This window comes from Carassius carassius, chromosome 14 (genome assembly GCF_963082965.1).
Source record: "Carassius carassius chromosome 14, fCarCar2.1, whole genome shotgun sequence".
Taxonomy (NCBI): Eukaryota; Metazoa; Chordata; class Actinopteri; order Cypriniformes; family Cyprinidae; genus Carassius; species Carassius carassius.
The window spans coordinates 9501673-9529604 of NC_081768.1; the positions used below are offsets into that span (position 1 = coordinate 9501673).

Sequence of the window (27932 nt, forward strand, 5' to 3'; positions counted from 1 at the left end):
GGTATAATCTCCAAAATGCAGATAACACAGGACTCTACATATCTGATATTTTATGAACACAGTTTGCTAAACAGATGGTCTTACTGCCATGTCAAGCAAACCAGCAGTGGCAGTGGAACTGAAAACACTCCTCTTGGGACTATAAGCTTACATAAACATGTCCTCCGACTGAAGTCAAATGCAGTTGACTCCTGTCAAGGTTCATGAATGCACCGTTTCCTGCTCCTCTCATGTTACGTCATGTTGATTGTTTCATGTGGGTGTGATCATCTGATCAGCGGCAGCTGCAGCTCATTCCACCAGCCTACTTAATGCCCTGTCTTTCGTCTCTTGTTTGTCAGATCGTTGTTTGAGGTCCTCCGTGATACTTGTCTGTGTTCCATCTGCTCAGCTACGTTTGTGTCTTGTTCCTGTTCGGTCGCTATTGGAATTACCAGTCATCATATGGATCCCTCACCATCACCCACCTGCACACTGAATCACCTCCTCACCAGTCTGTGCTGCCATCGAGGTCCCTGCGTCACCCACCATCAACCCAGCCTGGCAATACTTCTCTAATAAACATCATTTACTTGCAACTGCTTCCTGTCCTTAATTAGAACGTGACAGAACGATCTGACCAACAATGGAAGCAGCGAGTAACCCATCATCGGCGTTGGAAGAGTTCCTCAGCGCCAGTGCTCGAAGGATGGACTCCCAGGAACGGAATCTTAACGACACTGGTCGCGCTGTTCAGGTTTTGGTGGCGCAGGTGTCCGAGCTCACCCAGCAATTACAGCTTCTACGAGCCCCCACTGCGCAGCTCACACCGCCCGTTCCTCCCACACCATCGGAGACCCCCTCCCAGCCGGAACCACGCCTTCCTATTCTGGAAACCTACTCGGGTGAGCCGAATATCTGTAGAGCTTTCTTAACACGATGCGATATGCACTTCTCTCTTCAACCCAGGACCTTCTCCAACGAACAAGCCAAGGTGGCGTTCGTGTTGACTGCTCACTGGGAGGGCGGTATTATGGGGAATGGCGGTGTGGGAGAATCAAGATCCATGCTGCGCCTCGTTCCAGACACTCTCCGCTGAGATGAAGCGGGTCTTTGATCGAGCCGTCGTTGGGAGACAGGCGGCTAGGAAGCTAGCCGAATTACGTCAAGGAGAGAGATCAGTTTCAGACTTTTCCATCGAGTTCCGCACCCTGGCGGTGGAGTGTCAATGGAACGAGGAGGCGCAGTGGGACATGTTCCTGCATGGGCTGGCTGACCGCGTCCAGAGGGAGATCTACGCCCTGGACCTTCCGACCTCACTCAATGGGCTCATTGAGCTGGCACTGAGGGTAGATGCACGACTAACACGAGTAGAATGACGTAACCTACCCAATCCCACACATCACTGAAAACATTACCCTCATCACATCAGGCAACCACTCAGAAATCATCTCATTCTACATCCTTGACTCTCCCCTTGCACCCATAGTACTTGGTCATCCCTGGCTCCTCCGTCACAACCCCAAAATAGACTGGCAATTGCATTCCATCCTGGCCTGGAGTAACAAATGTCATGAATCTTGTCTAGTGTCTGCTTGTCCGTCTGTTTCTATGTCTGTGTTTCAGGAGGAAGCAGTGGATTTGTCTAACGTGCCCGCGGAGTACCTCCACCTGAAGGAAGTGTTCAGTAAGTCTCGTGCTGCTTCTCTCCCTCCGCATCATCCCTATGACTGTGCCATGGATTTACTGTCAGGTAAGTCTCCACCTAAAGGCAAATTATATTCACTTTCTGTCCCAGAAAGGGAGGCTATGGAGAAATATAATTCTGATTCTCTAGCTACGAAGTTCATCCGCCCTTCCTCTTCTCCAGCGGGGGCGGGGTTCTTTTTTTGTGGGGAAGAAAGACGGATCGCTGCGACTTTGTATTGATTACCGGGGACTGAACAACATCACGGTAAAGAATACTTACCCTTTGCCTTTGATGTCTTCAGCCTTTGAGAGGTTGCAGGGAGCGTCGATCTTCACGAAATTGGACTTACGTAATGCTTATCATTTGGTCTGAATCAGGGAGGGGGATGAATGGAAGACCGCTTTTAACACCCCCAGGGGGCACTTTAAATACTTGGTCATGCCCTTTGGGCTGTCCAACTCCCCAGCGGTCTTCCAGGCATTCGCCAATGACGTGCTGCGAGATATGATCGATTCATATATGTCTACCTGGACGCCATACTGATTTTTTCCTCTTCTCTCCAGGAACACGTGCAGCAGGTTCGACGAGTGCTTCAGAGGTTGCCAGAGAATGTGCTTTTTGTCAAGGTGGAGAAATGCACTTTTCATGCACAGTCTGTTCCGTTTCTTGGGTATATCGTATCGACTGAGGGAATACGCATGGATCCCGAGAAGGTTAAGGCTGTGGTAGGGTGGCCAAGTCCAGATTCCCGTAAGGCCCTACAGAGGTTTCTGGGGTTCGCCAACTTCTACCGGCGTTTTATTCGCAACTTCAGTCAACTAGCCACACCTCTGGCCGCCTTGACCTCCCCCAAAACTACGTTCAGGTGGTCAGACACAGCCGAGGCTGTGTTTGCCAAACTGAAGAGCTGCTTCGTTTTAGCCCCTATCCTAATCACCCCTGATCCATCACGTCAGTTTGTGGTGGAGGTCGACGCGTCGGAGGTGGGGGTAGGTGCGGTGTTATCCCAACGTTCTCCCTCAGATGACAAGATGCACCCATGCGCGTTTTTTTCATATAGATTATCCCCTGCCAAACGCAATTATGATATTGGTAACCGAGAATTGTTGGCAGTCAAGATGGCATTGGAGGAATGGCGCCACTGGTTAGAAGGCTCGGGGGTTCCTTTTATAGTATGGACCGACCACAAGAATTTAGAATACATTAGTACTGCCAAAAGGTTGAACTCCAGGCAGGCTCGGTGGGCACTTTTTTTCGGACGTTTTGATTTTACTCTCTCGTACCGCCCGGGTTCCAAGAACATCAAACCCGATTCTTTGTCGCGCATTTTTGACCGTTCCGAACGCCCGTCTACTCCCGAGTGTATTTTATCTGAGACATTAGTGGTCTCCACACTCACATGGGAGGTCGAATTCGAAGGTCAAGACAGCCTTAGAAGGGTTAACGACTCCGCCCGGGTGCCCACCGAATCGATTATTTGTGCCGGAGGGATTACGGTCCAACGTCATTCAGTGGGGCATTGCTCTAATGTGGCTTGTCATCCAGGAGTTAACCGTACTAAATTTTTGGTCAAGCAACGATTCTGGTGGCCACTTATGGCTCGCGACATTCACTGTTTTGTTTTGGCTTGCTCGGTTTGCGCCACTGGTAAGACTTCCAATCAACCACCTGATGGGTTACTTCAACCGCTGCCGGTCCCTTCGAGACCCTGGTCCCATATCGCACTAGATTTTATTACCGCCCTCCCAGGGCAACACAGTAGTTTTGACCGTGGTGGACCGGTTCTCGAAGGCGGCCCACTTTATTCCCTTGCCCAAATTACCCTCAGCCAAGGAGACAGCATTGACCGTCGTAGATCACGTCTTTCGTTTACATGGCCTCACGACAGACGTGGTCTCCGACAGAGGACCCCAATTTGTGTCCAAATTTTGGCGTGAATTTTGTAGATTACTGGGAGCGACTGTAAGTCTGTCCTCAGGGTTTCATTCCCAGAGCAATGGTCAAACCGAGAGAGCCAACCAAGATTTGGAAAGGGTGTTGCGATGTTTGGTTCTCCAAGAATCCTTCCTCCTGTAGCCAACAACTGTCAATGGTGGAGTACGCCCACAATACATTACCAACATCAGCTACGGGCCTAACTCCGTTTGAGTGTAGTGTAGGATACCAGCCACCAATTTTTCCCAGTCTGGAATCCGAAGTCGCGGTCCACTCCGTTCATGCCTTTGTTTAGAGGTGTCACCGTACTTGAACTAGAGCCCGCGAGACTCTACTCCAAGTGGGGGCGCGCACCAAGGCTAAAGCCGACCGCCACTGGTCTAGGCCTCCTGTATATGTCGTGGGTCAAAAAGTGTGGCTGTCTACCAAGAACATTCCTCTCCATTCTGTCTCTAATAAACTGGCTCCCAAACTTATTGGCCCGTTCACTGTCACCAAGATCATTAGTCCGGTGGCAGTCTGCCTTAAACTTCCTCCAGCGTACAGGAGAATTCATCCCGCCTTTCATGTATTTAAAATAAAGCCTGTATTTCATTCTCCGATTAATCCGCCTTCCCCGGCGGATTAATAAATAAAATAAAAATATTACACAGGATAAATAAATAAAAATATTACACAGTTTTACTGACTTAAAGAATGACTAGCTTTACCATCTAAAATGGCACAATGTAGTTTAAGAATGGACCGTCACACTTACTTTTGTTTTTATATGTAGCTAAAATTCATTTCAACATTTTTTAAACCGGTTGCGGTGGACCTTTACATCTGAAAACAACGGAAGTGATAGCACTTCATTTCACCACTCTCTGATGTTCAATATCTGCTTACTGGCTACCAAAGGCTTCCAAAACTATTGTGACAGTGCAAGTAATGGACAAAATGGACAGTCAGAAGCATTCTCTTAATACAGGGAATGTTGTCTATGTTTTCATCAAAGTATTGCATCCAGATGGTTGTACATTTGCCAGCCAACAAGTACTTTCCTTTAATCATCTGCTCTCTTAATGATATTTAAGTTGGCTAACATTCACACCACAGTTCAATTAGTGCAGTAGTGTATATAAGACTGGAGACAGAAACATTTTGTTCAACTTATGGAATGCCTCTTGCTATATAACTATGAGATCAAAAAAAGAGAGAAAGAAGAAAAAATATGAGCTGCTTTAAGTTTCTTGATGTAAGTGAGTTGATGGTACAAAGCTTGTTTATTCTGGCAGAACTTCATACAGTAACGAAGGAATAGCTGAACCCCTTTTGCCAACCTAATTTACCATGATTAAGGTTAAGATATTTTTATTGTTTTCTCTGTTTGCTATTTTTGGCTTCCACCGATAGAGCCGAGACGCTGGGTCTTATTAGGTATTATAGATTCAAGTAATGGCACCATGTGTACAATTTTAAAATGACAACATAATTTTATACAGTTCGGTTCAGTCTGTAAAAGTCTTCTGCTTAAACAAATGTAAAAAATGTTACACATTCTGAACATTCTGTTGTTCAGTGTCAAGCTATATATACATTTTCAGCTGAGCCGTATATGGTCTTTTTCACATGGGATTCTGTGTGAAAACATTTTCCTCGACAGATGTTGAACTGCCTAATGTCTCAAGTCTCCAGTTATCAACCCTACAGACTTTTTAATTAGTCTAGACGTTAGGTCAGTGTCCAATCTCTTCTCATCCAGCTTGAAATATTCAAAAATTCCTCATACATATTCAGAACAGATTCAATATATGACTATTCTCAGGACCTCTGGACCTCCGACCATCAGGAATGTGTTCTTGAGCCTTGTGATGAGACCGGCCTGCAAAGCACGTCTTTGTAGAAATTATTGGGACAGAACCCATCAATAAAAACAGTCATGCGCCCCATGAATTCACTTGAAGGTCTTGTCTCTTGATGAGTTCTTGATGATGATGATGATTTGTATGTTTTTAGCAATGCCTTTAAAAAATCATGCCTTGCTAATGTAGTAGACTCTCATTCAAGGTCTGGAGCTCCTCTTGAGTGGGTGTGAGAAAACGCTTTCAGCTGTGATATAAAAAACTGCTTCGTCTGACACTACGGCAGAAGGAGAGTCTGTGCACCATGACTGACAACTTCCTTCCCTTTTGTGCTTTTGTGGTGATTGAAGAAAAAAGTAGAACAAAATAATTGCTACAGGAAAGATCTATGGATGAACAAAGCATCCCCAACATGCTCTTGTCCCTCAAACCACAAGGCCTTTGTCATTGTGACATGAGTTGATGTGCTGCGAATATAAAACTTCGCAGGCTTACTCACAACACTATCAAACACATACTACAAAACCACAATCTACAGCTCCTCAACATCACTGCTATAGACAGATTCAAAAATGATTAAAAAAAAAAAAAAAAAATTGAAAAATCTGGAAAACTGCTCTCAGAAAAGCCATTTTTATTGATTCATTACCCCTTCAAAAATATGATAAATATTTATTAGAGAGTAAACTTAATAAACAGTAAGATTCATATCTATGAAATGAGGAATTGTTGCTTAATTGCGGTCACAGTGGAATAGATAGGCCTGTTTCAGTGATGTCATCCATGTAGTAGGTAGAGAGGAAATTGCAATTGTCTTATGTTTTCATATAGTTGGATTTTTTTTATTTAATTTTTAATTGTAATGTATTTATTTATTTATTTATTTTGTATTGCATTATTGACCTATTTACCTTGTAGTTTTATTTGCACTGCCTAAAATAGTAAGTAATAGAATTATAAAGTTAAACCAGGCCACTTATTTTTAAATTCAGCAATCAGTGTACATTTTACAGTGCTGTATGAAAGATGATATAGTAATATTATGATCAGTAAAGGAAATTAGCCAGAGTATATTAGATGACGGTATGTGCCCTCTTCTTATATCCAGAGAAAGACTGCCATCTACAGGACATAAATATCATCTGTTGAAATCAACCAAAATAAACAAACAAAAAAAAAGTCTATCAGTATTGAAAACTAATAAAAACTAATATCAGAATAATATATTAGATATTTAGCCTACTTAAATATAAAAAAGTAACACTAATGAAGAGACCATTTTTTTTTTCTGAAAAAGAAGTTAAATGCCAGACTCCCGACGATTACACTCCGTTATCTCCAGAGCTGATTTGAGGTAAAAGCAGGTAATCAAGTATTAAGTCACATGTGGAACTGTAATGATTATAAATTTTCTTTTTGAAGTTCCCAAAACTGTTTTAACATGAAAATTGAAAGTCATCAAATGATGACAACTATGTTGTACACTGCAGCCATAAACTCCTGCTGTAAAGTCTCTAAATATTCATGATTCTGCGCTATTGATTGGTTTTCAAACTACCTGACAGTATTCATGAGCCAATTACAGGACTTTGAGCGTCATAACAGTCAATAATATTCATAAAGAGCCTTTGTTATTGGTTACCAAATAGTGTCAGCTTGATTAATATTCATGAGACAAACCTTCAACGTAGCACTTGCAATTCTGCCAGCAACGTACAGTAGCTAAGAGTTTATTTTCTTGTCTATGGTAGATAGACATCCGTTGAAGTGGAAATAAATGAGTTGGTAAAACATTTCGGAACACTGAAGCAGGTTTTACATGTCAGCGCTTACAGGTACAGGTGTTTATGGGATTGCATACATTATAGATATGATACATAAGACGTAAAGTTAAAAGCAAGCAGGTGAAGATGGCGTCAGTGCGCGTCGCGGTGCGGGTTCGACCGCTGAGCCAAAGGTTAGTACGTCTGCTCGAAATCAACATAACTAGATACTAGTGGCATAAATTACATACTTTATTTATTAGATCGCATTATAAACGCTGGTCTGTTACCTAAAGTTTTAGCAATTTTGGCACAATGTTGAAAATAGTTGTGACTAGGCTATAATATTAATATTAGTACGTTAAATCGAAATGCAGATTAAGCGGCTCTGACAATACTGCAGAAATTAATTAATCTCAGTCATGAATCTATTTCACTGGAGAGCAGTTTTCATAGTTATAATTATTTAACAAGTTAATTTTTTCACTGATTGAAAAAAGGTTATTATGCAAAAAATCATATCAAAAATCAAATCTTTTTTTTTTTCAAATCAATTTCTCTCCCTCTTTATTTCTCTCTCAGGGAGAAGGACCTTTCAGCCAAAGTCATTATACAAGTGGATGGACATAAAACCTCTGTCCTCAACATGAAAGTGTGTCATTCAGTTGATATTTAATAGATTTTTGTTTATGTGCATTTGTAGATGGCAAAACCAGAAATTAACCATTTTGTATACCTAATTAAAATGTATATTTTCAAATATTTGCCATTCAGTTTGTTGATGTGATTTATGCTTTGTAGGAGAAATACCACTGCATGAATGAAGAATCATTTGGAGAGAGCACAAAGTCTTTTACATATGATTTCTCTTATGATTCAATGAACAGCACAAGTCCAAACTTTGTGACCCAGGAAAAGGTACATGTGCCCAGTAACAGTAATGCCAGAAGTGTTACAGCACTAATAGAACTATATGTTCCTACTGTACATTTATTGTCAAGGTTTGTTTTTCAATGCCATATATTTCAACTTTAACATCTATTGTTGACATTATAAATGTCTCATTTTACTAAATTGTTTATTTACCTGGTATGCAATTGTATGGGGGCTAGCTGAGCTGTTACTCATGCTTTGAAAACCTTAGAAGATGATTTCCAGTAAGATCTCGTCAGTTACTAAAAATAATTGTTTTTGTACTGCAGATAAAAATTCCAGGTGTAAGTACTAAAGACAGTAACTCTTTAGCTAATTTGTTTTGTGTGTCATCTCTCATTGCAGATTTTTGAAGATCTCGGCACCGATGTCCTGCAAGCTGCTTCTGAGGGTTACAATGCCTGCGTCTTTGCTTATGGCCAGACAGGCTCAGGAAAGTCCTACACCATGATGGGCGACCCGGTTAGGTTCACATCTCATCACTGTATTGTGTCCTTCTCAAGTGTGATTTCAAAACCTTGCAATCACAGCTAGAAAACACCCATACTCTTCAGAAGACACACATAGTGGTTCTCAACCCTGGTGACTGCTGATCCGCTATTTCACCGCATACTTCTCATGAGTAATCACAAAATGTGACAAGGGCAAAATATGAAGAGCACATAATTATAAGCAGTATCTGTCTTGTCATCCAAGAGATTCATTCAGATTTGTTCTGATCATAATCATTCTATTCTGTCTGATATCCCCCATTTGTCTTGGGTAGTAATTAAAAGCAGCATTGCAGATCAGAGAGGAAAATAATGTGCAGACTTTAATGGAGTTCTGATTTATTCAAAGTGCTTGTGAAAAGCGCAGAGTGAAGAAATATTTCAGAGAGAGCTGAAATAAAAACTTCTTAATTGTGTGGATGTTTGAAAGGGCAAAAGCACCATGGGAAATCATTCTTTGTCCTAAAATGTTATTCTATACTTTTAGATTTGTATTTTTGTATTTGAAAGATGATTATTTGGAAATACTTTCTTAGTTTACCCCAAAAAGGACAATTCCGTCATAATTTACTCTCGTTCCAGACCTGTATGGCATTTGTTTTTCTCTGGATCTCAAAAGTAGATATTTTGAAAAACGTAAAAACCTTTTCTTTTCTTTTTTCTTTCAATGAAAGTCAATGTGATCCAAAACTGCATTGTATGGACAAAAGCTGTTGAAACATTCTTCAAAATATCATTTTGTTAACTGTCGCAACACCTAGGTCATCCCTTGTGGGGTTCGAACATGCAAATTTTCAGTCCAGATCCTTAACCACCTGGCTACATTTAACCACAAATTTTCTGTTTTCCCTCTCTCAGGATGATTATGGACTGATTCCACGGATCTGTGAGGGGCTGTTTCACCACATCAGTGGAGTGTTACAAAAAGACAATGCATCATTTCACATGGAGGTCAGGTATGAACGTGAAATGCAAAAATAATAGCATAACCACGCTGCGTGTAGGCTGCCAAAGGACTGAGTAACATAAGTAATACAGATGTGTCAAGAGGGCTACATACATGACCACAGTTGTCAACGGCTGCTCCTATCATTTGCTCCATGGCGGTTTATTGTTGGTTGATGATTCCATCAAAATCCTAGGGAGAAGGACAGACAGATTGCAGTGTGTAAATGAGGCGTCCATTCTGGCAGCTTGTCCTTTCTTATGGGCATTGTAAGATAGCAGGAGTGTAATTACGACCAGATGATCAGGAAGGTCAGTGTACAGCCTCTGTCTGCTTCCACCTAAAGCAGTTATCATAGTAGCTTCTCGATAACAGCCATGTGGTAGATGAGATGAGAGAGACAGACAGTGAAACCAGGGGTGTTACTAGATATGTTAAATGTTATTTTAGACATCAGAGATACACTGTGACCCAGCTATTCCAGTTCAGTTATACACTAGTTTTCAGAAGTTTGGGATTTTTAAATGTTTACCAAGGCCCCATTTATTTGATCACAACATTTCTTTATGTTTCAAAATTGAATTTTCAGCAGCATTCAGTATCTCCAAAAATCATTCTCAATAAACATTTCTTACTTTTATCAACTGTGCTGCATAGAAAATCACAAAATCAATTGTGAATTATTATTATTTTTTTTTAGTAAGTTCAAAGATCAAAACAGCAGCATTTATTTAAAAAAACTAACATTTTGTGTCATCATAAATGACTTTGTTGTCACTTTTGGTATATTTAATGTGTGCTTGATGGATAATAGTATTGTAGTTTTTCTAGTTATAGTATTATAGTATTTATAATAGTAAAAAAAAAAAAAACACCTACTTACAAATTTATGTAAAGGCCCATTAAATTACTGCAGTACTAGGGTTTGGTAAACACATTCTTATGGAGCAATGAAAATCCAAAATGAAATTAATTCTGCTATGTAGTTCACCAGAGGCATTAATTAACAACAGTATTGACAAGAAACAATATTTTACAAAAATACTATTCATTGTAAAATATTTATTGTGTCACATGTTGTAAAAATTGCCTGTTTGAGTTCACATTTCAGTGCAAGCTATTTGCAAGCACAGATGTGAAAAAGGAAGCTGTCAAGTTAAATCTCTTACTTGTGGTATAAATTAAGTCTTAAAATACAGTTTTTATGTATTAAATCAATTGCTATAGCCATTTGAATTGCTGTATAAAAAAAAGGAAAAAATAGTCCCAGTTCTTAAAAAAAATACCTGTCCTCTTCAATGGACAAAAGACTGACTTTCTTTACCCTTTCTAAATGATTTGTCTTGCATATGACTGATTTGCAAATGTCTGCAAGATGTAGTTTAACTGCCTGGATTCCCTGCTTTAAACAGTGCTCATTCACTAGGGACAGTTCTAGCAGAAGAGGCATTCAGGATTCTGACTGTCACATTTTAATTAGTTCACTGTTAGTTTGTATTGAGCTCAAACTGATGTTGTCTCTCTCTCCAGGTTCATTAGGAGATGAAGAGGGACCAATCTGTCTTTCATTTCAGGAGCCTGTTTAAACATTCACATTTCTGCAGACAGCCCGAAATAGGTTTATCGTCTTGTGGGATTTTATTTCTTTTCTGACTGGCGAGACATTTTTTTCCCCTCACCCACGATTGCTGTCTGTAATAAGCTCTGTTGTGATGTACTGATTTAATAAGTTAGCATATAAGCTATTAAATCAAAATATAAACGAAACCAGTGGCATTTAGCAAAATTGCTAGAATGTGCGTCATTTAAAATCAGACTAATTAGAGGATTTCATCTAGAGACTGAGTCAGTGTTGAAGATTGTGTGGTGGAAACCTTTTTTTCCCCATTATATCCTAGAATAGTAGATCGTTGCTCTGCTTTCTGAGATCATGTTTCAAGAGCAAACTTTCACTGCTTTGTTCTTGTCTTTGATGTTTTGTGCTTCCAGCTACTTTGAAATCTACAATGAGCGGGTTCGAGACCTCCTTCCCAGCACAGAGACACAAGGCTGTGAGTTAAAAGTGAGGGAACATCCTAAAGATGGACCATATGTGGAGGGTAATATTGCTATAAAACAGCACCTCACATCGTGATGATTGACAGCTTGCTCGTGTTTTAATGTTACTTCACTGAATACTAGAAGAGTGTTGCAAAATGTAAAAACTGTTGTTTATATTTCTCTTATGTGCACATATATGTTGTCCAGCCCTCTCCAGACACCATGTGCAGAACTATTCTGAGGTTGGCCAGTTGATGCAGGAGGGCAACAGAAGGCGTGCCACTGCCAGCACATGTATGAACCATGTCAGCAGCCGATCCCACGCCATCTTCACCATTCGCTTCATCAAGGTCACGAGTCCATTTACCCTCTGCTGAATGCCATCTGCCTCTCTGTTTGTACATTTGTACAGATAGCTGTCGCAGCTTGAAGTCATCATCTCCCTTTTTGTATTATCCAGTGAGCTTTCTCCATTTTCTGTGTATGTTGGGGATGTCTGGGTAATGATACACGGACATCAGTGTGATTTTATTATGCATGGGTTATATTGCACAATGCAGCTGGAGTGACCTTTGAGTCTAGTTAGTGTGTCGATGGCTCTGTTTGGAATGGGATATTAGATTACCACTTTGCACAGTATGTACTTTATTGCAAACTAGTCTGCACTCAGCAGTATATAGTCAGTACAAAAGTTAACCAGCGGGCAAGAAATGTTTTGAGTGGGATTTAGTTTTCTTCTTGGATATAATTATGGTTATTTCACATTTTTATTCTGTTCTTATTTAAATATGTTTTAACATTTGGAAACACTGTATGAATAATAAAAATGCCTCAAGTAAGAGATGCTAAAAATCAATCCTGATAATACTTCCAGTTTATCAATCACACTAGAAATAGAGTATTATGATAGTATGCTGCTCCAAACATAACCTTTTTTCAGTTTCATCTCTTTATTTTGTCAATGTTCCGTCTGTCTTCTCACTTTTTCTAATAAACACAGTAACACAATAAACATTAGTCTAATATTGTAAACTCTGTTAATTTTGTTGGTTATAAACTGGTAAATCCATCTATTTTTATATATTCATGATCATGATCATAAAGCTTTTCCAATCGTACTTTCCTTTGTTTCAATCATAACCTGTTTCTTTTCTCTATTGCATTTTGGTTCTGCGCTTTGAATTCTGGAATGAGAAATATCTGACTGTATTATTTACTGAAATATGTCCTTACAGGCCATGTTTGATGCAGAGTTGCCAAGTGAGACAGTGAGTAAGGTACATCTGGTTGACCTGGCAGGAAGTGAAAGAGCTAATGCCACACAGGCTACTGGCATCCGACTTAAGGAGGGTGCCAACATTAATAGATCTTTGGTTACTCTGGGAATTGTCATATCAGCTTTAGGTAAACCCTACAGAAAGTTACAGAAGGATATGTTTTATTGTAGGTTAAGATCACATGAGCTGTGATATTCTTTGTTATTTCTTTTGTCACAGCTGATCTGTCTGTTGGGGGTGGAATGAAAAAGAAGCAAAACTTTGTTCCATATCGAGATTCTGTGCTTACCTGGCTCCTAAAGGACAGTCTTGGAGGGAACTCCAAAACCATCATGATAGCTAGTATGTCAGAAGTCACATGTATCACTGTCATAGTTCTACACACCCTCAAATTTCTTCAAAGATCCAGGATTAATATTTTTTTCTTTCATAAAAATAAGTTATTTTGCAGAAGATTCAAGCTTCTCTTTTCTATACCACAAAAGTTTGAGCTGTAAAGCTCCAAAAAAAGTATCAGAAAAGCACCTTTAAAGTCCATAAGAAAAAGGCAGACTGAAATGTATTTTTTTTTTCTTCATTAAGATTAATTTAAGATTGTCTCATTGTGCTTTTATACTTTGATCTGCTGGTTCTACTTTTTAATATTCTGTTTCAAGGAGATCTCTCACCTTATTATGTATTAAGAATTTATCTTTTTGTCACTACAGACATCTCACCTGCTGACATAAACTATAGCGAAACTCTGAACACCCTTCGTTATGCCAGCCGGGCCAAGAATATTTTAAACAAGCCCACTGTGAATGAGGACAGCAATGTAAAGATCATCAGAGAGCTGCGAGCAGAGATTGCCCGCCTGAAAGCGCTGCTGTCTGCAGGAAATCAGGTGATTTCAATTTGACTTCATCCTCCTCAGACAACGCGGGCTGAGTTTCAATTGATATATTATCAGTATTATATGGTATGCCAGGATTAGTTTGAAGGAATGAAAAATCTCAAATGAGATCTTGTTAATATCTCGGTTTCTCTTAGACAGCAATGAGAAGGAGATGGAGTCTCCAGCTTCACTTATTTCTTTCATGAGAATAAGAATAAGACCCTAGTATTCTCACATATGTCTTCTTGAGTTTCTGAAAAGACTTCAATGATGGCTCAAACTGTGCTCAGATTTGTCTGATCATTTATTGGTGAACAATTGTCTCATTTATGTGCACTTTTCTTTATCCTAAGCATTTTTGGAGTTCCCTAATGACACAATATGTCCTGAGCTATGAAAGGAACCTCTGAGCATAAAATGACCCAGATGACATACTTCTGTGAAGTCTATGCATAATTTTTGAGCTAACATTTCCCACAGTCTTTTATGGTTTGATAATGCGTACAGATATTTTATGCAGTATTAAGATTAAACTTTATGATATAGTATGCCCCAATACTGGCATATAAACAGAAGTACCTACTTTTGTACTCAGAATTATAGCCTTTGTTTTGTTTCTCAATGGTCACATGACTTAAATGCTTCAGTCGTTCTCCTTTCAGATGGTGTCGTTTGAGCAGCCTTCAGGGTCGAGTGTGGAGGAGAAGCTTCATCAGGATGAAGCCAGAGTAAGTGTCTCAATTTCTCTGCATATCCCCAGACTACTTGAGCGGATCTTCTGATGATTAAATGTTGGGTAAAACCAATCATTGCAGCAGATCACTCCTTGATCTGCCCACATCTTGGCTGTTTAAGTATGATGCATGCTGATTCAAGGAGATAATTTTAATAAGCCTTTGTGTTAGAGGAGGTCAGCAGCAGCACTGTTGTTTTTATTTTAATTTAATATTATGCTGCTCTTACGTTAGGATGTAAATATGCTGTATACGTTTGGATGTAAATGAGGGCTGTATTTATTTCAGAGCTCAAAATGCGGTTTTCTGTCCCATTTTTTGAAATAAAAGATTTGACCTTATAGAAGTAATGCAAAGGATCTCACTTTTTTCTCAGGTTCAGGAGCTGACAGAACAGTGGGCTAATCGTTGGAAAGAAATCCACAATATTCTTGGGGTTGGTAATTTGCACGTATTAATAATATGCCTTTTTCGTGTTCCCTTAATCATGAATTTTAGAAAAAGATGATGAAATTAAGTGCCACATCCCAACGAGTGTAGAGGTTAACAGAATTGTTCAACCAAAAATAAAAATGTGTTCATTATTTACTCATTATTTACCGATATGTGCCACTTTTTTCATGTGCAAATGTTGGATAAAATATAGATAGCTAAATATAGAGCAAGAAATTGCTGGTTAGTCAACTAAATAACCTGCAGGAGCCACACACACATAGATTTCTGTGTCCTGATTGCAGATTTTTGAACCAATGCTTTTGTCCTTTTAACTGTGCAGCGAAAATAGGTCAAGTATTTTGTAAGTACCTGTTTTTTGTTTTTTTTTGACAATTAAATATTCTGTCAATGAGTTGTGGTGTAGCACATGGAGCCATATTGCTTCTACACGATTGCAGGTTTGGAAATATAGAAATTAGTCAGGGTTCATTTTTGATGAATTTGATGTGAATTGTAAATTCAGTCTGATTAATGAGTAATGTGTACTACAGTTAGTTTAATGTACTGGTGTGACATATTCAGGATTGGTTGAGTTAATGTTATCAACAGGTTAATGTGTAATGCCCGTTTTTTGCCCAACATATTTATATTGGATATATACAGCGGATATAGATGAAGTAGATGCTGTAGTCTTTTGTAAATATTAATTTCTACATAAGGAGCAATCGAACCATTTTACCTCAAGACACCTCAGCTATTAATGTGCTCCTTGATCTGGCTTTCCTCTTTTACAATAGTGTTATATGATGTTGTGACGTTGTTAGTGAAGGTCCCCATGGGATCAGGGTTGATCCTCATGAAGAGTCATTACAACTATGCCCTTGAACAAGGCACTTAACCTCATGTTGCTCCAGTTAGATTGTCCCGTAATAAATTCACAGCGCTGTTCTATGTCAGAAATTTTGAGGTGCAACTGGCCCTGGTTGTATGGCAATAAATAACAGTTGGATTCTTCTATAAATATCACGTTTAGCATCAGCTGCTAGATTTCCCACCGACAGATGGCAGTGTTGTGCTTGGTAAGTGCAGTTGTTTTGCAACGTTTTTGCCTTTGGCTGGTTGTGTGTTTGATGGGGTGCTGTGTAGCAGCCTGTGGTGTTGTAAATGGAGGTTTTCAGACTGTAGCTGGAGTCTGGGGGTCAATTTCAGGCCACAAGCTGGAACTGTCAGAATGCCACAGCATTAGCTCATTGGTATGAGAGTCTATTACCTCTGTCTTGCTCCTGCGTGTATGTGTGACAGCAGATAGGGAAAAGAGGAAAGAGTCCATGATAGAGGAGGAAGGTGAGCAAGAGTAGCTTTCGGTCTTTTTCTCTCTCCCTCTCTTTTTTTTTGTGTCACGTCTCCTCTCCCTTTCTCATTTACACACATACACACCCAAATCTATGAAGCAGATAGCAAAACAGAGATGGCAGATGGTCACACATACTCTCTGAGCCTTTAGCTGCTCATCTGCTCCAGTCAAGGCAGCAAGACATGAGCCACAGAGGGCCAAATAGCCCAGACCTCTATTTAGCTATAACTCACTTCCTGCCATGACAGCATGCCAACTGCCTTTCTGACCATCCAGCTTTTAGCCAATAGAAATCAGTGTGCACGTGTTAGGGGTGAAAGAAAGTTGAGAAAGGATCCAGGGACCAATTTGTCGTCAGCTTCTGTAAATTTCTGCTCTGTCTTCGCCAAGCCACCTAACAGCATGGGGACGAGCCGTTGATGCATCAGCTGAATTTAATTGCAGATAATCACTTCAGATAGCACTTCTCCAGGGCTGTTTTCTCAAGTCCCACCATAATGAGCACGTTTGCTTCTCAACTGCTTATTCTTCGCCACCTTTTTCAAGTGCTTTGGCGTCTTTTTTGATGGGAAAGTGTTTTGGTGAGAAAGAGACAGCCCACAAAGTGAAGAACAAAGGCACAGTTCTCAAAGCTCACTCTTATTTTGGTCCTTCTCTGAGCTTGACTGAGAAACAGAAGATTTAACAATGCAGTGCGATTTTGCAAACCCCAAAACGCAGATGATGACTGTTTTTATAGTTGTTGTTTTTTTCCAGCGATGACAAGCAATTGCATATTAAGCATCTGTTGTCTTGTGTGATTATAGTATTATATTGGAGGCAGACAATAAAACACATGAAAATTAACAATTCAGTAGATTTAAATATTAAAGTATGACAGCCAAATCCAATTCAAATAGATTTTTTGGATATAAGAAATTATCATTACAAGATGTGCAAGACGAGCTGTGTTCCAAAGTTTAGTACTTACAGTACTTATATTTCTAGAGTATTAAATAATGTTAAATAATAATTAAATAATGTCATATTAAATGTCATTCTGTTCTTTCATTTTGGTCCAATGTCCTTTTGGAAATTTGAGGTGAAAAGGTTGAACCAAAAGATGGCACTGTACCACTTTGATGTTTTTTGCTCTTCCACATGGACTTGAAGCAATGAAATAAACAAAAGAAAGTCTACCCATGGTTTATATTTAATTTTCAAGCTATTTAGATTACTATGTCATCCAGCCACCATAAAAAACTGCTTTAATGATGTTGAAGTCAACATGTTGCAGAGTGAAGGGAGGGGGGGTTTGTGCAGCAGATGATTAAACTGGCTTCTCTTGGTGAAGAAGTATTAACTCAGATTATGCATACCGTGCTTTGTGGTTTCTCTTTCTCGATCACCCTAATGTCTGCAATGGCCACCCAGTATGTGTATATGCTCAGTTGGAGTGATGGCTATACGTGGCAATCTTTCAATGTAATATGGTTCCTTTCTGTGAAAGAAATGCGCCGTGTCGTTTTGTGGGAATTTTCATTCTATTTAGCCAGTATATAGTAATCTGCCAAGTACTTATTTGAAAAGAGTCCTTAAGGATCTTAAGCTTAAAATAAGTACAAATATTTTGCTTTGTTGGCTAAAATACTACCGAATATATAAGCTTGCATGTGGCAGTTCAACTAAAAAAATCTGTCATGTTGTTCCAAACTTGTATGTTTTTCTGTCTTCTGCAAAACAGAAATGAAGATCTTTTGAAGAACACTGAAGTCAAGACAACATTGGATCTCATTGACTTTCGTTATGTGGAAAAAAAAGATATTGAACGCATACATTGGGGAACTCTTGTGAATGCATGGCAGAGACTGACACTTATGAGTAGAATTGTTTAATAAAGTCATTTGATTTGTTTTCTTTGCCAACAAAACGTATTCTCATAGCTTTATAAAATTAAGATTGAACCACTGATGTCACATGGAATATTTTAACGATATCCTTACTACTTTTCTGGGCCTTGACTGTGGTAGTTGTGTTGCTGTCTATGGAGGGGTCAGAAAGCTCTCAGATTTCACCAAAAATCTCTTAATTTGTGTTCCGAAGATGAATGATGGTCTTATGAGTTTGGAAAGACATGACAGTAATTAATGACGATATATATATATATATATATATATATATATATATATATATATATATATATATATATATAACATCATCTTGCTAACAGCACATGGCATGGTCTCAGTGTGTGTGTTAAACAAAACGAACAGACTTTCAAACAAAGGATGTGTGTCTACAAGATGGATACTTGTCTCTACACAAACAGCAAGGATGCAAGCTCTCAGGACCTTTGTTTGTTTTTAATGAACTGGCTGAAGCTATTCTTTTTGTTTGGGATGGGCATCTTGAAGACATTTGGTGAATAATAATAAAAAGAAAAAAATCTAATTTTTAAAAGATGTCTTTGTGATCAAACTTTTAGCCCTTGAGCAATTAAGAGTTATTTGAAAATAAAAGGCCAGCTGTTATACGGTTCCTTACTGAGGCAGAAGTGGGACTATGTTCAGAAAGGTCATCACTAAGAATAGTTTTACCTCAGCTTATATGTGGTGCCCTATGATATCTGTGATGTGGAAAACGTGGATGAAATCACAAAATCTAGTCAGCAAAATGGAATTTACTGTATAACAGAATGTCACAGAATTTGGAAGAATAAATCAAAAGTAGGGCTATACAGTCTGTGAATATAAAACCACAAAAGACTGCTGTTTAAATGTGAAGTCTCTTTGTCTTTGTGTGAATGAGCAGAGCAGTTTTGTCTACTACACATACTCAAACACACATTACGCTCATGCTGTTTTCAGCGTCTGGCATCTCACTATATGAGGCCACTCTACATGAACTCCAGAGCTGTTCTGAGAGTTTACTTTACGAGTAATAAGAATTTGTGACAGAAATATATTTGTTGTACATCCCCGGTGTAATGTTTGGACGTTAAGTTTTCAGTATCCCTTTAGGTCCAGTTCTTTTGTAGTTTTATTTGTGATTGGTTTTCTGTGATTGTCTGCTCAGGTGTTCCTTGTTTATCTTTGTGTATTTAAGACCTGGTTTCCCTGTGTTTGGTTGTCATTTGTTGTCTTTCCTATGTATGATTTCCTATTCCTATTCCCATCCATGTTCATATGTCTCTTTGTGTTATTAGTTTAGTTCAGGAAAGTACCCCTTGCATTTACGGACGTCAGTTTGGTTCATTTGGATGATGTGAACTTTGTCTTCTGAACTCGGGTGTGCACCCGTGAACCGTACCCGAGTCCGCTTAAAAAGGGTGGTCTGGGGTACACTGAACTCTGGTATGGTTCACTGCTGATGTGAATGCAGTTGTACCAAATTGCAACAGTAAACCGTCATTAATTACATATTATTTGATAAAAATGTGTGTTTGTGTGGGTGTTTCTCTCACTTTCCTGACAAGCGTGACTGACGTGCTGTAAACAGAGAGATGTATATCTTATTTATGTTCGCCTTCAGCTTTCTGTAAAGCATTTGAAGTACATTCGTAAAACAAACGTTAGTGCCGTTATGCATTAAATGCCTTTTCTGACTTTTTCTGTTTTCACTCTTTCAGTACGCTCAGGGTTAACTTAGTTGATGCGCGTTGATTCGGTGCTTCACAGGAGTAAATTGACACTTTTAGAGAGTGACGGCAATTCTCTGGCTCTGGAACATGAACAGAATCTTAATTCGCTTTCTGAGGCAGATTTGGAATGCAAAGTTATGGAGCTGTGCCATTGTAGATTGGATACAGGGTGGGTGGGGAGGAGACAGCGGTTAATAAGGAGATGTGGTTCAATAGTGGACTTGCAGAGAGAGACAGAAAGAAAGGGTGAAGGAGGGAATTTGCTTCTGTCCAGTGGGTTCCCAGTCTTCAACAGCTGGCGAGGTGATGTGCCCTCATCGCATTTGTTAATTTAGTAGTGCTCATACAGCATTGAAGGGAATAGAGAGGATTGATGACAGATATGGTGGCCTAACCAGAGCAGTTTATCTTCCAGTCGATTGTGCCATTTGTTTTCATTTAGAAAAAAGATGCATCAAATCCCCAGAGCCACACACACACACACACACACACATACACACACAAACACAAGTGCTCATTCTCATCTTGAGGTGGCTCTGGAAGAGTATTTATTTATATATTAAACGTCTCTCTGTCCTCCTCCCACCTTTCCTATTTCTCTGAATTTAATTTTTCTTTTTCTCGCTTCTTTATCACTTTCAGTGTTTATTAAAATACACTCTTTAATTATGCATGGCAACTGTTTAATTGCCATGTTGTGATAACAACACATTCTTTTTTTCAGCCCTGGATAGGTGAGAAATACCTTCACATAATAAAATGGGATGGAAATGAATGGCAATAATTAAGCGTTCCTTTAATGAGCTCTGTGCACGTCCAGTTTACCTGATGAAGCGGAATAGATTATGTAGCATTTCTTTAATGGATGTCACATCAATCTGAGAACCATATAAAGCCGTGAAAGCAAAAAGGAATATACGCTTTCATTGGTCAATCAGCAATTTGCAAACATGGAGTCAGGAATTTGAGCAGACTGCTTATGCTGAGTAATAAAAAAAAGGGCATAACCCGTCTTGTTTGTGAACTTAAATGATACCCCAAATCACGTGGTTTGTTGAACAGGTGTGCAGTTACTTCTTAAAGCAAATTAATTATGAAATTGCATGGACAATCCCACAGATTTGCTTTGAAAAAGAAAAAGTCATACTTAGGGACCACAGTTTCATAAAGACTTGGGAATGGACACTTTTTACTTAGCTAACCTACCTAACATCCATCCAGAACATCATTATTTTACATGGTACACCCTGGCACCATAAAACCCTCGCATCATGACATGAAGTTTTGCATGGATAAGCATTACTCGGAATGTAAAACTGGAATTATTCTTTGTTATTGTTCTTGTGTATACTGTCCTATACAATAACAAAACATACTAACTCCTGCTTTATCCCCCCCCCCCTCTCTCTCTCTCACTCTCACTCTCCCTCTCTCCCTCTTTTTATAGTCAGTTCACCATTTTGCAGTGCTTATCCTCTCTTGATCTCTCAACTCATATATATTCAGAGCTCTTTTTAATCTTCACTCGGTGCATCTGCCTTGTTTTCAGACCACATTCGGTGCATTAAACAGCTGAAGTCTTGTGCACCAGAACCACCTTAATTTGCCAAGAGTGAAATAAATTAGCGGTTTTATGATGAGCTTTTAAATGCCAGCCAAATCTCATTTGCTGCAGAAGTTTAGAGTGCATGTAATTTTACAACCACCAAACAGACCATGTTTAAGAAGTTCTCAGGGGTAGAAGGTACTTTGCTCTTAGGCTTGCTCTGTCTCTCTCTTCCTTCTCCTCTGAAAAAGTGATACAGTACATTAATCTGCCAACAAGGTTCCTATCTCCCTGACTCTCCCTCTCTCAATCTCTCTCTCATCTAATGAAGTCTTGGAAGAATTCATTCAATTAAGTGTGGAGAGAAGACCCTCCACACAATCGATGCCTTTCCCTCTTCATTAGGAGAAAAGGATTTTGGTCTGTTTGCTGCTGTCGATGAGGTGGAAATAGACACATTGCTCTCCAATCTGAACAGGCAGAGAATGAGAGAGGAATGGCAGATGAGGGGAAAAAGCCCACATTTGTTAAAACAAAAAATAGTGTGCTGTTAAGATTATTTGACTGATTATTTTAAGGTGATTATTTTTTTAAGGTATTTTTCCATTTACTTACTCACCTTCATATTGTCTACCCTTTTCAGTAAAATTAAAATGAATGCAAACTGGAACTATGAAGCTCCAAAATAAAAAAAGCACCATAAAGTTGTATAAAATGAGTACATAGGAGCTTTGTATTCCATACCTTATGAAGTCATTCAGTGTTTTTTGAGAGAAATGGACCGGATTTTAAAGGGGTCATCGGACGCCCATATTCCACAAGTTGGTATGACTCTTTAGGTTTTTTATTTTTTGAAAATCAATAACATACTTTGGTTAAAATTCTCAATGAGAACACATTTTCTACCTGGTCAAAAACAGATCTGTACACTGCTATTTGCGAAGATTTATAAATAAAAATTTTCAAGCTATGAGAATACCGCTATCATCAATGAATCTCTCTACACGGTACAATTAATCTCTTATTTCCATCACCTTTACACTTTGTTCTTATATAATGAGAGGATTCGCGACCTTCCAGAACCCAGGACTGAACAAGAACTCTGGCATTTTGAGCAGTAAATGGATTCGGACTAATTGAACCTCCTCTGATTGGCCATTGCGTACCAGAAATTAACAGATATGTCTGTGATTGGCTACAATGTTCAACACAGCAAACACAGAGCGCAAATACAATACACATTGGATTCGCAGCTGCCGCTTACTTTTGTTTTGTTTGTTAATTTAGTTATTAAAGTAAAGTTTGCTGGTTCCCGCTTCCTTCTTCCCTGAGAGTTGAACTTTGTTACACATATAAACATTTTTCTGTTTACATATATATATAGGTCCTATAAGGTGCACTGTCATTTTTTGAGAAAATTAAAGGCTTTTAAGTGCGCCTTATAGTGCGGAAAATACGGTAAGTTCAAACACCATGTAAAAGTGAAATTTGCATCTGATGTCCCCATAGTGAACAAATCCTTCCTTTGACTCCGTTCTTTACAATGAATCAGATTATCCTAAATCAGGCTAAATAGATGTTGACTCAAATTATCTGGTCAAAAGACTTTGTTTGTATACAACTTATAAGATGCTTTTGCATGATTGTGTTCATGGTATCTGCATTAGAAAGAGCAGCAGGGACATTATTCATAGTTTCTACTTTTGTGTTCTGTGGAAATTAAAAGTCATAAAGGTTTAAAACAATATGAGTAAATCTTGCACATACACATGAAGAAGTTTAAAAGCAGTTACTTTTGTTTCACAGAGAATGAATGACATTTGAGTTCTCAGGTCAGTGGGCACAGTGAACCAAAACACATTAACTTTCATTCTGAAGAGAAAACCTTTGATACTCAAGTCTCCAAATTTCTGAATTAATACTAACACTGTCCAAGTCCAAACTCCTTTCAAGACGTCCTCTGGACCTCTCCCATTTAGAATGAATCCTCACAGGCAAATTGGTATGCAAGTGTTTTTCTTTTTGTTGTGCTCTGTCGGTATGCACAGGGCATCCGAAGGTCTTTTCTCATTGTTCAGTCAGGTGGATTGTTGTCATTATTTCCTCTCTCGTATTGGAAACAGAAGTGCGTTCCCCGGTGAAAGCACACATTATTCAAAGCAGAGTACTTATTTGTTGAGGCATGACACTTTCTACCATTTTAGTGATGTTTGCATAAAATGTGGATGGCATAGAAATTTTCAAAGTTAGACCCTGAGAAAATATAGGAATTAAAATTAATAGAGGTTTTGTTTATTTTGTTGAGGTTATACAAAAATGTATAACCTATGCATTCTTAAAATATGGTAGTGCATGAAACCTGTCATTATAAACCAATGACCACCATTTTCCTTAAAAGCTGAATTGTTGTATTGTGGGATATAGCACCTTAGTTTGTGGGAAAAAACAGGATATGTTCTTGGATGCTGGTGTGCTGGTCTACCCAGATAGTTTATTAATTATCTTACCCTTCCTGGTGGATTGACTGGTTAACCAACTAGACCAGAACCAAACTAACACTAATCAGGAAAAACCAGCCTGGAAATTCATACTGCCCTAAGCTGGTCTTTTCAGCAAGAATTTTCACAAACGTAGTATGTCTAGGATTTACATCCTGAAAATGAACATGCTAAATCCTGCATGCTGAATTTATTTCACATTTCAGATAGTGGCTCCCTTTGAGCCACCATGTATTAATCTTTATACTCTATCTGCATGTACCATCAAGGATATCAAATTGCCTTTGAAGAATATGTGTGCTTTGATGGCACGCATGGACATGAACATGTCTCCCATCTCTGTGTAGAATGAAATAAGAGGCATAACATGGACACATGCTACCATATTTAAGAAAAAAAAAGACCCGCACAGCAGAATAATTTTTCTGCTTATCATTACCATCCTGTGTAAGGCTGTTCAAGTGTCATTAAATACGTATTTAGAGTTGTCCCTCCCTTTCCAGTCCAAGTCCAATGGATTTTGCCTGTGAATATTGATTTAACTGTGACTTTTAAAGTTTATGATGGGGAGTGTTGGTATTGAAGTGTAATTGATTTTTAATCGAAACGTCAACACTGTACTATATCACCGCATTAATCACAAGCCATGCGTAGAATAGCGACACCATTTCAACATTTTTCACAAGCTGTGAGCCCTTGGGTGTATGAATACGATGTCTTTGGTTGGCAAATTCTGCATTTTAAAGCCAGATATGTAAAAAATGGTGTTTTATTTCTTCGGTATAGCATTATTTGTAATCAAATCTGCATTTTTCTATTGCCCAACTGGATTGTGGTTGCTAAGGAATAACAGTCTTGTTTTAATCTTGTTTTAATTTGTAAGGAACATTTACAGCGTCATCCCACAAGTCACAACAAAACTGCTAACTAAATCTCTTCTGCTTAATAATGATAGCTCACATTTTCAAATTTTTCTTGCAGTTTTTGATTTCTGGGAGGTTGTACAAGTTCCCTTTCTGACCCCAACATCACGACTATAAGCGTGTCCCTATAATATTTTCAAAAATGATTTAAATATCTGTGATTATTGAGCTCCAGCTTTACAGTAGGATCAAGTCTTTTACACATTGGAATTGTCATACCTCAAATACCAAGTGTCTTTTAGTAGTGTAATTTTCTGAACATGTAAAGTATTGACTGTTGTGATGAGTCCTTGTTTTAACAGTATGTCTCTGAGATCGGTTTGGTAGAATGTGGTTTTCTTTTGCAAACTCTTTGAGAGTTTGAGATGGACCCATAGTGATCTAAATGATTTATGGTGTTTTCTTCTTATTTTCACATCCCTCCATCTCTCCCAGCATCCCCATTTCCCCGACCTTTAGACATATAGCCAAAGCCGATATTATTCTGTTTGGCCTTGGGGCATGAAGACAAAGTCATAAACAACACACACACTGTTTCCTCTGCTCTGATGCTTTACAATTAAATGTCTGTCATTTCACTTTTATGCACTGGTCCCGTTTCTTCTAAATTATTTTGAGTTTTTTATTTTTTTGGATGGTTTAGCTCATCATCTTTCTTGCCAACCCCCATCAATCTCATCTCATCTCACTTTCTCTGTTGACTTTAATGTTTCTTATCTAGGAGGATACAGTAGCTCTCAGAAAAGAGGGTATTGGTGTAGTACTTGATTCGCAAATGCCTTATTTAATCTGCATTGATGAAGATCCGCTCAGCACAGGGGTTGTTCTCTATCATTTAAAGGTAAGCCGCACCCCATGTATGCCCAACGTGTACAGTTGAACTCCTCTCTCATTGACCTGATGATGTTTGTCAGTTTTGCCCAAGCAACATTTCTTGACAATAACTAAAGGATAATTTGAATCGTTATATGCTCTTGTGGGCTTTCTAAGCATTCCCTGTTCTGCTGTTTAGGAAGGTAGAACTTCAGTTGGGGCTGGAGGAACTGAGCCAAAGCAGGACATAGGTTTGTATTCTGTTCACATCGATTTTGTTCCTGACAGGAAGCTGTCGGCAATGGCATTCTTTTTCACTCTGAGGTTTCTCTGTTTTGCAGTTCTTCATGGTGAAGTTCTTCATAAGGAACACTGTGTGTTCGAGAACCGGACAGGAACCGTCACACTCATACCACTCCCAGGAGCCAGGTGTGCAATTAATGGGGTGGAGGTGACCCAGCCATATGTTCTGACCCAGGGTAATGAACTGTTATGTCTCATTTTTTGTAAGATCTGTATCAAATTATCAGATGACTGTAATTTTTACATGTTAAGTTTTACATGTTCTGGAGTTCAGTAAGAGTAATGTTTTTAAAAGAATGTTCTTTTATGCTCATCAAGGCTGGATTTATTTGTTCAGAGGAAAAAAAAAAGTTCTGTTATCAATAGAATATCACACTCTCATCAGCCAATCAGATTCAAGGACCAGAAAGAACTGTCGTACATATGAAGAGTACATTTGCAAAAACCGATAAACAACACTTTAAAAAAAACAATGACTGAGTGCTGTGCATTATTCTCCACATATGGCGTGATCTGAACCCTAAACACATTTTGTCAAAAAAGCTGTGAAAGTGTTGTCCACTTTCAAGGCATTGCGAGTTCACGAATCCATTTTAGTGAATCAAACGTACTGTATTCAGGTCAGGTGACAAGACTGCCAGTCACTTTGTAAAGATGCTCTAACTGAGAGGAGTTTCATCAAAGCTGACTAAAAGTGATCGAGGATGGGTAATTTTGACGAACTTGATGAACTCATGATATCTTCTTCACTGCGTAAAAGGAAAATAAAAGCTGAAACTTTATTCATGGAACTTTGCAAAAGCAGCACGTTAAAATGGTGAGGGAAAAGCTACCATACAGTCTATGTTATGTTATATTGCCATCTATACTGCCATCTGAGTTAAATTAAATGAGTGTTTTTGTTTAACTCAGAATCATGAAATGTAGAGTTATCTGCTTTTGCCAAAAAACAACTGTTGGAGTTATCTGCTTTTGCTAGAAAACAAATCTTTAATATATATAAAAAAACATACCTTCAATCAACTTTAATTTTGCAAGTTACCTGTTTTTGAGTTATTAATGCGTAATCAAAACAACCCAACTGCAGTTTGATTGATATTTCTTGGTATAAACAAAAAAATAAATAAAAAAAACATGGTTTCTGAAAATAAAATAAAAAATTAGTTATCTGTTTTTGCAAATCAACTCTTCAAAAATAATAAATCACTGATTTTGGAATTGGCACTTCGTATAATTCAGTTATGAGGTTCCATCCAATCAGATTTTAGAGCCACAGTAAATTTTACTGTTGAACGTAAGTGTACCAGCAAAAAAAAAAAAAGAGGCATATCAAACCCTCTGGTTTAAACTGGAATTCAAAGGACCTCTTTGAGTATGTCTGCATATTGCCACTTCAGATCTCCTCTGCATTCCCAGGCCAATGGAGTGAAACAGTCCCGCCCTACTGCCTCTATCCTTGTACATGTCCACCAGAGCGACTCTCATCTCAGAGTGAGACTCGCGGCACTTCCAGAACAGCCAAACATGACTGAGGTTAACACTCTGGCGGACAAAGCACCCGACCCGCAGTTAATTGGCAGATGAAACAGATAGAGTGCAGAGGGGGTTTGAAGTGCATGTGTGGGATTAACCTTTCAAAAAGGGTAAAACCTCCAGAATTCAGACAAAACAAGATCTATTCTGGGTGTAAGATTAAAAATAAAAGAGAGAGAAGCCTTCTAAAGGGATAGAGACTTATAAGAGAGTGAGAGAACCATTCTAGTCTCCTTTTCACAAATTTCAATTTGTCAATGTTCCCCTCTTTAGACACAGTGGCATCTGAAGCCATTTCCTTTGAACAAATGATAGTAATTTCCACAGCAACCATGGCCCAAATCCATCTGATGCAGGCCTTTCAAGGACTTTGTCACCTCTTGGAAGTCATTAATAGAGGCA

The 27932-nt window shown here is 38.8% G+C and overlaps 1 protein-coding gene across 1 annotated transcript in view; it reads left to right on the plus strand.

Moving 5' to 3' along the window:
- Positions 1–7161: 7161 nt before the first annotated feature.
- kif16bb (kinesin family member 16Bb) overlaps positions 7162–27932 on the plus strand; it is a 39075-nt gene continuing 18304 nt past the window's right edge. Inside the window, exons 1-15 of the mRNA XM_059565964.1 lie at positions 7162–7405; positions 7794–7863; positions 8013–8129; positions 8490–8606; positions 9494–9591; positions 11571–11680; positions 11829–11971; positions 12857–13025; positions 13118–13240; positions 13606–13781; positions 14435–14500; positions 14883–14942; positions 25603–25722; positions 25894–25945; positions 26036–26173. Of these exons, the coding sequence (XP_059421947.1) occupies positions 7359–7405; positions 7794–7863; positions 8013–8129; positions 8490–8606; positions 9494–9591; positions 11571–11680; positions 11829–11971; positions 12857–13025; positions 13118–13240; positions 13606–13781; positions 14435–14500; positions 14883–14942; positions 25603–25722; positions 25894–25945; positions 26036–26173 (1606 nt within the window). The 5' untranslated portion in view covers positions 7162–7358. The remainder of the gene's footprint in view (positions 7406–7793; positions 7864–8012; positions 8130–8489; positions 8607–9493; positions 9592–11570; positions 11681–11828; positions 11972–12856; positions 13026–13117; positions 13241–13605; positions 13782–14434; positions 14501–14882; positions 14943–25602; positions 25723–25893; positions 25946–26035; positions 26174–27932) is intronic.